The 9,637-nt window shown below is 45.9% G+C and overlaps 1 protein-coding gene across 1 annotated transcript; it reads right to left on the bottom strand.

The window, feature by feature from the left end:
* Positions 1–3,479: 3,479 nt before the first annotated feature.
* marchf5l (membrane-associated ring finger (C3HC4) 5, like) lies at positions 3,480–7,652 on the bottom strand. Its single transcript, XM_065004707.1, has 6 exons — positions 7,511–7,652; positions 6,466–6,920; positions 6,184–6,314; positions 5,804–5,978; positions 4,323–4,489; positions 3,480–4,202 (listed from the first exon to the last, which is right to left on the bottom strand). The coding sequence occupies exons 2-6, from the start codon at positions 6,860–6,862 to the stop codon at positions 4,026–4,028; spliced, it is 1,047 nt and encodes a 348-aa protein (XP_064860779.1). The 5' UTR covers positions 6,863–6,920; positions 7,511–7,652; the 3' UTR covers positions 3,480–4,025.
* Between the last annotated feature and the right edge of the window lie 1,985 nt (positions 7,653–9,637).

Genomic DNA, 9,637 nt, shown 5'->3' with positions numbered 1-9,637 from the left:
TAACCTCATCGGCCAGGGGCAGGTAAGGAAAGTAGAAGTCATCCCACGTCAATAATAACCTCATCGGCCAGGGGCAGGTAAGGGAAAGTAGAAGTCATCCCACGTCAATAATAACCTCATCGGCCAGGGGCAGGTAAGGGAAAGTAGAAGTCATCCCACGTCAATAATAACCTCATCGGCCAGGGGCAGGTAAGGGAAAGTAGAAGTCATCCCACGTCAATAATAACCTCATCGGCCAGGGGCAGGTAAGGGAAAGTAGAAGTCATCCCACGTCAATAATAACCTCATCGGCCAGGGGCAGGTAAGGGAAAGTAGAAGTCATCCCACGTCAATAATAACCTCATCGGCCAGGGGCAGGTAAGGGAAAGTAGAAGTCATCCCACGTCAATAATAACCTCATCGGCCAGGGGCAGGTAAGGGAAAGTAGAAGTCATCCCACGTCAATAATAACCTCATCGGCCAGGGGCAGGTAAGGGAAAGTAGAAGTCATCCCACGTCAATAATAACCTCATCGGCCAGGGGCAGGTAAGGGAAAGTAGAAGTCATCCCACGTCAATAATAACCTCATCGGCCAGGGGCAGGTAAGGGAAAGTAGAAGTCATCCCACGTCAATAATAACCTCATCGGCCAGGGGCAGGTAAGGGAAAGTAGAAGTCATCCCACGTCAATAATAACCTCATCGGCCAGGGGCAGGTAAGGGAAAGTAGAAGTCATCCCACGTCAATAATAACCTCATCGGCCAGGGGCAGGTAAGGGAAAGTAGAAGTCATCCCACGTCAATAATAACCTCATCGGCCAGGGGCAGGTAAGGGAAAGTAGAAGTCATCCCACAATAATAACCTCATCGGCCAGGGGCAGGTAAGGGAAAGTAGAAGTCATCCCACGTCAATAATAACCTCATCGGCCAGGGGCAGGTAAGGGAAAGTAGAAGTCATCCCACGTCAATAATAACCTCATCGGCCAGGGGCAGGTAAGGGAAAGTAGAAGTCATCCCACGTCAATAATAACCTCATCGGCCAGGGGCAGGTAAGGGAAAGTAGAAGTCATCCCACGTAATAACCTCATCGGCCAGGGGCAGGTAAGGGAAAGTAGAAGTCATCCCATAATAACCTCATCAGCCAGGGGCAGGTAAGGGAAAGTAGAAGTCATCCCACGTCAATAATAACCTCATCGGCCAGGGGCAGGTAAGGGAAAGTAGAAGTCATCCCACGTCAATAATAACCTCATCGGCCAGGGGCAGGTAAGGGAAAGTAGAAGTCATCCCACGTCAATAATAACCTCATCGGCCAGGGGCAGGTAAGGGAAAGTAGAAGTCATCCCACGTCAATAATAACCTCATCGGCCAGGGGCAGGTAAGGGAAAGTAGAAGTCATCCCACGTCAATAATAACCTCATCGGCCAGGGGCAGGTAAGGGAAAGTAGAAGTCATCCCACGTCAATAATAACCTCATCGGCCAGGGGCAGGTAAGGGAAAGTAGAAGTCATCCCACGTCAATAATAACCTCATCGGCCAGGGGCAGGTAAGGGAAAGTAGAAGTCATCCCACGTCAATAATAACCTCATCGCCAGGGGCAGGTAAGGGAAAGTAGAAGTCATCCCACGTCAATAATAACCTCATCGGCCAGGGGCCAGGGGGCAGGTAAGGGAAAGTAGAAGTCATCCCACGTCAATAATAACCTCATCGGCCAGGGGCAGGTAAGGGAAAGTAGAAGTCATCCCACGTCAATAATAACCTCATCGGCCAGGGGCAGGTAAGGGAAAGTAGAAGTCATCCCACGTCAATAATAACCTCATCGGCCAGGGGCAGGTAAGGGAAAGTAGAAGTCATCCCACGTCAATAATAACCTCATCGGCCAGGGGCAGGTAAGGGAAAGTAGAAGTCATCCCACGTCAATAATAACCTCATCGGCCAGGGGCAGGTAAGGGAAAGTAGAAGTCATCCCACGTCAATAATAACCTCATCGGCCAGGGGCAGGTAAGGGAAAGTAGAAGTCATCCCACGTCAATAATAACCTCATCGGCCAGGGGCAGGTAAGGGAAAGTAGAAGTCATCCCACGTCAATAATAACCTCATCGGCCAGGGGCAGGTAAGGGAAAGTAGAAGTCATCCCACGTCAATAATAACCTCATCGGCCAGGGGCAGGTAAGGGAAAGTAGAAGTCATCCCACGTCAATAATAACCTCATCGGCCAGGGGCAGGTAAGGGAAAGTAGAAGTCATCCCACGTCAATAATAACCTCATCGGCCAGGGGCAGGTAAGGGAAAGTAGAAGTCATCCCACGTCAATAATAACCTCATCGGCCAGGGGCAGGTAAGGGAAAGTAGAAGTCATCCCACGTCAATAATAACCTCATCAGCCAGGGGCAGGTAAGGGAAAGTAGAAGTCATCCCACGTCAATAATAACCTCATCAGCCAGGGGCAGGTAAGGGAAAGTAGAAGTCATCCCACGTCAATAATAACCTCATCAGCCAGGGGCAGGTAAGGGAAAGTAGAAGTCATCCCACGTCAATAATAACCTCATCGGCCAGGGGCAGGTAAGGGAAAGTAGAAGACATCCCACGTCAATAATAACCTCATCGGCCAGGGGCAGGTAAGGGAAAGTAGAAGACATCCCACGTCAATAATAACCTCATCGGCCAGGGGCAGGTAAGGGAAAGTAGAAGTCATCCCACGTCAATAATAACCTCATCGGCCAGGGGCAGGTAAGGGAAAGTAGAAGTCATCCCACGTCAATAATAACCTCATCGGCCAGGGGCAGGTAAGGGAAAGTAGAAGTCATCCCACGTCAATAATAACCTCATCGGCCAGGGGCAGGTAAGGGAAAGTAGAAGTCATCCCACGTCAATAATAACCTCATCGGCCAGGGGCAGGTAAGGGAAAGTAGAAGTCATCCCACGTCAATAATAACCTCATCGGCCAGGGGCAGGTAAGGGAAAGTAGAAGTCATCCCACGTCAATAATAACCTCATCGGCCAGGGGCAGGTAAGGGAAAGTAGAAGTCATCCCACGTCAATGATAACCTCATCAACCAGGGGCAGGTAAGGGAAAGTAGAAGTCATCCCACGTCAATAATAACCTCATCAGCCAGGGGCAGGTAAGGGAAAGTAGAAGTCAACCCACGTCAATAATAACCTCATCAGCCAGGGGCAGGTAAGGGAAAGTAGAAGTCATCCCACGTCAATAATAACCTCATCGGCCAGGGGCAGGTAAGGGAAAGTAGAAGTCATCCCACGTCAATGATAACCTCATCAACCAGGGGCAGGTAAGGGAAAGTAGAAGTCATCCCACGTCAATAATAACCTCATCAGCCAGGGGCAGGTAAGGGAAAGTAGAAGTCATCCCACGTCAATAATAACCTCATCAGCCAGGGGCAGGTAAGGGAAAGTAGAAGACATCCCACGTCAATAATAACCTCATCAGCCAGGGGCAGGTAAGGGAAAGTAGAAGTCATCCCACGTCAATAATAACAGAGAGAATGTAGTATTTAACAATCAAATCACTTTATTAGCTCATTCATTCTTACAAGCAAATAAAATAGCAAGGGTTCAACGTAGACCAGGGTGTTTGGTCTTCAACAAGTTCCAAAGGGCAGCACTAAAAATTGGTTGCAAAAAATGGTTCTTATATATATACTCAAACCACCCACGGGCCGGATTCGATACCCCAGGTGTAGACACACGCGCACACACACACACACACGATTGGGTGGATATCTTACAATGAAATACCAGAGCATGGTTGAGTTCAGGAAACACCAATGGGAGAAAACACTTTCAAAGGAAAAAACTCACAACTGCATTTCTATTTGACAAGTTATCTGTTTGGAAACGTAACACACCTCTTAAACACACCCCTTGTCTGAGTAAAATAAAACTACATTGTGCTTGATTGCAGGTTTCTCTTTGTGTGAGGTCAGGGAACAGAGAGGATTCTGGGAGGCTGTCAATCGTTTCTGCTCCAACTAATTATATCTCCGCTCTACCTCTCCGTCCCTCCTTCGCCCTCTAGGGTTAGGGGGGGGTGTTCACTCGTTTCCACTATCCTCTGTGTCGTCCTCTCCTCCCTCACTCCGCCCCTCTCCATCCATGTCCCTCTCTCTCTCTGGGTAGTTGAGGATGTGGCGGTTGGCCTGGGTAAGGTACTGCTGCTGTTTGAAATACACCTTCAACACTCCCTTCATCACCACAAACGCTATACCACCCTACAACACAGAGGGAGAGAGAGAGAGGGAGAAAAAGAGAAGCATAAAACACCTGCCACCCCAGACATTCTGTACACCACACACACACACACACACACACACACACACACACACACTCACCAGAACGGTGCGTTGCAGAGATGAAGGTACCCTGCTGAAAATCAGCCGTCCCACCAGGTTGGCCACGGAGGGGAAGATGAGAGCTCCACACAAAGTACGAGACACTGACAGGTGGTCCCCTCCATTACTCCCATCAGCTGGCACACGGGGCAACGGACGCCCTATACCTGTGTGGGATGGGTGTCAGGGGAGGAGAGAGACAAAAAGAGAGTTAAAAAAAATGTATCAAGTGAATTTCATTTGCAGGAATGTACCACAGCGCCTTTGGAAATTTTTCAGACACCTTGAATTGTTCCACATTTTGTTAGGTTACAGCCTTGTTCTAAAATGTATCAAATGTTTTTCTTCCCCCTCATCAATCTGCACACAATACCCCATAATGACCAAGCAAAAACAGGTTTCTGTAGCATTGAAGGTCCCCAAGAACACAGTGGCCTCCATCATTCTTAAATGGAAGAAGTCTGGAACAACCAAGACTCTTCCTAGAGCTGGCCGCCCGGCCAAACTAAGCAATTTGGGGAGAAGGGCCTTGAGGTGACCAAGAACACGATGGTCACTCGAACAGGGCTCCAAAGTTCCTCTGCGGAGATGGGAGAACCTTCCAGAAGGACAACCATCTCTGCAGCACTCCATAAATGACACCTTTATGGTATAGTGGCCAGACGGAAGCCACTCCTCAGTAAAAGGCACACCTGACAGCACTCTTGGAGTTTGCTAAAAGGCACCTAAAGAGTCACTGGTGTGATGAAACCAAGATTGAACTCTTTGGCCTGAATGCCAAGTGTCACATCTGGAGGAAACCTGGCACCATCTCAATGGTAAAGCATGGTGGCGGTAGCAGCATCATTATCATGCTGTGGTGATGTTTTTCAGCGGCAGGGACTGGGAGACTAGTCAGGATCGAGGGAAAGATGAAAAGAGCAAAATAAAGCGAGATCCTTGATGAAAACCTGCTCCAGAGCGCTCAGGACCTCAGACTTGGACGAAGGTTCACCTTCCAACAGGACAACGACCCTAAGCACACAGCCAAGACAACGCAGGAGTGGCTTCGGGACAAGTTCTTTAGTGGACCATCCAGAGCCCATACTATAACCCGATCGAACATCTCTGGAGAGACCTGAAAATAGCTGTGCAGCGACGCTCCCCATCCAACCTGACAGAGCTTGAGAGGATCTGCAGAGAAGAATGGGAGAAACTACCCAAACACAGGTGTGCCAATCTTGTAGAGTCATACCCAAGAAGACGCTGTAATCGCTGCCAAAGATGCTTCAACAAAGTTATGAATAAAGGGTCTGAATATTTTTATATATTTGCAACCATTTCTAAAAATCTGTTTTTTGCTTTTGTCATTATGTGGTATTGTGGGTAGATTGAAGAGGTAAAAAACATTTGATCCATTTTAGAATAAGGCTGTAACGGAACAAAATGTGGAAAAAGTCAAGGCGTCTGAATACGTTCCCGACTGCACTGTGTGTGTGTACCTGGAACTAGCAGCTGTAGTTTAGAGGAGTGTCTCTGCCACAGCCTCAGTATGTAGTCCTCCCAGCGTATCATCTTGCCCAGGACCAGCATCACAGGGATGGTAGGTAGACCCATCAGGAGGAACACAGGATCTGCTCTCTCCATCACATCCAAGCCCTTCTTATGGCCCACCACCTGGAGAAATAGGGGGAGGAGGGAGAGGGAGGGAGGTAAGGAGGGAGCGAATTGTGAATCTCGTGTTCTGTGTTGCATTTGGCGTTCGCAATGGATTCACTGAACTAGTTAGTAAGTTAGTGTTAGTTATGGTCAAAGGTTATGGGGTCTAGGGCAAGGGTATAATGGTTTGAGGTTCAGGGGTCAGGAGTAGAGGGTCTTGTACCTGCATGACAGTCACAGCTCCATAGGTGACAGCTGACCAATAGACTGTCCCCACCACCACCCCAGCAGCAGCGAACGGACTGGCCCGCGACAGAGCCCTGTCCACCTGCTGGAGGAAGTACACCAATGGCCCTGGAGGGGGGGACAGACCGACATATACACAGTCAGTAAAATACACACACCTGGACAGAAGACACTAGAGTAGAACTACCTTGTGTGTGTGTGCATGTGTGCTGCAAGTTGCCCATATCGGGAAAGACTATACTCTGTGTGTGTCAGTTACCCATCTTGGGGAAGACGATGCTGTACTCTGTGCCACACTGAGGGCAGCTGACAGCTCCTCCACTGTTTCCTTTCTGCTTCTCATCGAGCCAGCGCTGCAGGCAGGCCTGGTGGATCCACTTGGTACAGCCTTTACACCTGCAGGGGCTCACCCACTCTGCCACGCGGTCCTCTCTCTCTGTCGCAAAACACACCCAGCAGTGCCTGGGCATACACAGTGGGAGACACAGGTGAATACACACAGACAAAGGACACACACACACAGACAAAGGACACACACACACAGACAAAGGACACACACACACAGACAAAGGACACACACACAAAGACAAAGGACACACACACACACAGACAAAGGACACACACACACTTTCAGGGGGCTCCTCTACACAGGCCATGTTGAGTCCGTTCAGTTCCTCTAGGTCCCTGTCTCAGCATGGGCCAGCCAGGAAGGACCTACACACAAACAGTCATTTTCACTTTCTCTACATACTGCATCTGGTTAAATTACAGACAACATTTACCAACTGTTTGTATTAGATTGCTTCTTCTACATTCAACTAACTCACTTTTGTTTTGGCCAAACTTATAACTAATTTAGCTGTCTTGGCCATGCCAAACTGATATGGGGCGGCAGGGTAGCCTAGTGGTCAGAACGTTGGACTAGTATCCAGAAGGTTGCAAGTTCAAATCCCCGAGCTGACACGGTACAAATCTGTCGTCCTGCCACTGAACAGGCAAGTTAACCCACTGTTCCTAGGCCGTCATTGAAAATAAGAATAACTGACTTGCCTAGTTAAATAAAGGTAAATAAATGCCCCAATCAGTGAACAACTGCAAGCTAACCTGAGATAACGCTAGCTGGTTTTCTGTGTTTTAGTTAGATCATAAAATGACAAACGTTTTAATCGCTTTGTGATTTTTGTTAAGGCCGAGATTGCGTCAAGTGTATAACGTTACCGTAAATAGACTAGAAAAATAGTTTAGTAGCTATGGAGGAATTCATAACTTCTAGTTGTTGTTGAACAATGTCAGTGGTTTCTTACCTCAATAATGCCTCTATATAAATACCCCGAAGTACCTCACAGTCAGTTTTAAACTAGAGAATGACAAGAGAAGAGTTTTGATCGCTAAATAATCTTCGTCAACTGCTTTATGTCACCACCATAAAGCAGACAAGAATAATAAAGTACTTCCGGGTTACGGATTTTTGGAATCCTTCAGAATAAGAGTTCGGTTCTGCATAGTTCATAGCTGAATTAATAATTAGAGCGAAATTGTGCAGAATTATAAAGAATACTTTCAAGTATTTCTATGACATATATTTATTTTATAAATATTGAGCCTAAATGGTGAACAATATTTTTGGTGCATGCACAGTGCACTCCTATCATTTAGAGAACCAGACACAATTTCCTGTAGGTTGTCTTGCAGTATAAATGGAGGTTCCATTCTACTTAGGAGCACTTCTAGTTTCCAAATCCACAGAGTTACACCAAGAGGAGCGTCACTGCTTGTTTTCCGGCCCTTCAAGAGAGTCCAATCAGCTGAAATCCAGTTGTTTTTTCATATCGGCCTGAAATATTGCACTGTACGTAATCTATTGTGTGTCCATAAAACCAGAGCCCTAATTACTAGAGTCCCTAATATACAAAACAGATGAGTTTCAACCAAAAGTTTGCGTAGGGCCCCTGAACACTATATGGTACAAACATAGCACTGTAAAGGACAAACTATTGTTTGTGTTCATCAAACCAGGGACCAGTCTACACTTTTGTACAATCAATTTAACTCTCTGCTGACCGACTAATTCAGGACGATATCTTATTTACAAAGGAACAAATAAACTACTTTAGCTTACTCTTTGTTTGCTTCCAGTGTGAAATAAAACACCAATCCAAAGCTTGCGCTCTTGATTTACGCTATAATTCCGACAATTAGCAGGTGGTTAGGTGAGAAACGAACTGCTTAAGCGAAACAATGGAAACAGTATGATCAGTAGATGGAGTGTTAACTGACTGGCATTCCTGTAAATTACTTACTTTTTTAAATGATGATGGGCAGGCTGCAGACCTTAAATCAGACTTTAAATCGGTGCAAGGCCAGCCTTTTGTAACAAAATATGCCTCAGGGTCAAGCGTTTTGGCTGGACAAATAAAAAATATTATACTAGTAAGATCATGTGAATAGGTTAGTATCACGCCAATCATCAGATTGCTTATATTTCTTAAAATGCCGGGGAAACCCTGTAGATTTGTGCCCAGTGTGCTGATTCTAGCGATGAGTGTTACTGTTGATGATCAATTTCTGTTGACGATCAAGTAACTTCATTGTGATATGTGTTATGAATAAAGCATGCTTTTTTAAAAAGAAATGTACTTGCATCTTTCTTGACTTTTTTAATGTAGTCATTTATTATTATTCTTTGTATAGTGTCCACCAGAAGGCTTTGACTTTTACATTGTAAGCTATTTTGGTATGCAATGCGTCCTGTGGCTCAGTTTTTTATTCAAACTCACCTGTTTTGTACTTTAGGGACTCTAGTGAGTATACTGGACCCTAGGTTTATGGACACACAATCAATCAATTTTCCCGAATAGTGCTATATTTGTACCATATAATGTCCAGGGCCACATCTAGCAACACTTCCTGACCTAAGTTTTTGTTTGGCCACAGTAAGGGTTCTATTCAATCTGTATCGCAGAAGTTCAGCGTTACAGCGCTATTGACATTTAAAGGCAATATTCTTGTGTTAGTGAAGACTGCATTGACAGTAAACGCTGCACATATCGGCTCAATCGGAAATTATCTTTACATTTCTATTGTGCAATCTGTAACGCTTCAGCAATACAGAATAACTAGAGCACTGAAGGTCCAGAAACACTTCCTCTGGCCTAGGTTTTTGTTCAAACTCATCTGTTTTGTACAGGTACTTGTCTATGGTGCAATATCTATGTCCAATATGAAAAACATACTGCATTTAAGCTGACTGGCCACTCTTTAAGGGCTGCAAAATGAGCAGCAAAGCTGTCATCAAGGCAAAGAGTGGCTACTTTGAAGAATCACAATATAAAATATATTTTAATTGGTTTAGCACTTTTTTGGTTACTACATGATTCCATATGTGTTATTTCATAGTTTTGATGTCTTCACTGTTGTTCTACAATGTAGAA

The sequence above is a fragment of the Oncorhynchus nerka genome, linkage group LG19 (genome assembly GCF_034236695.1).
Source record: "Oncorhynchus nerka isolate Pitt River linkage group LG19, Oner_Uvic_2.0, whole genome shotgun sequence".
NCBI lineage: Eukaryota > Metazoa > Chordata > Actinopteri > Salmoniformes > Salmonidae > Oncorhynchus > Oncorhynchus nerka.
Note: the sequence above shows the minus strand (reverse complement) of the source record. Positions and strands in the feature narration are given on the sequence as shown.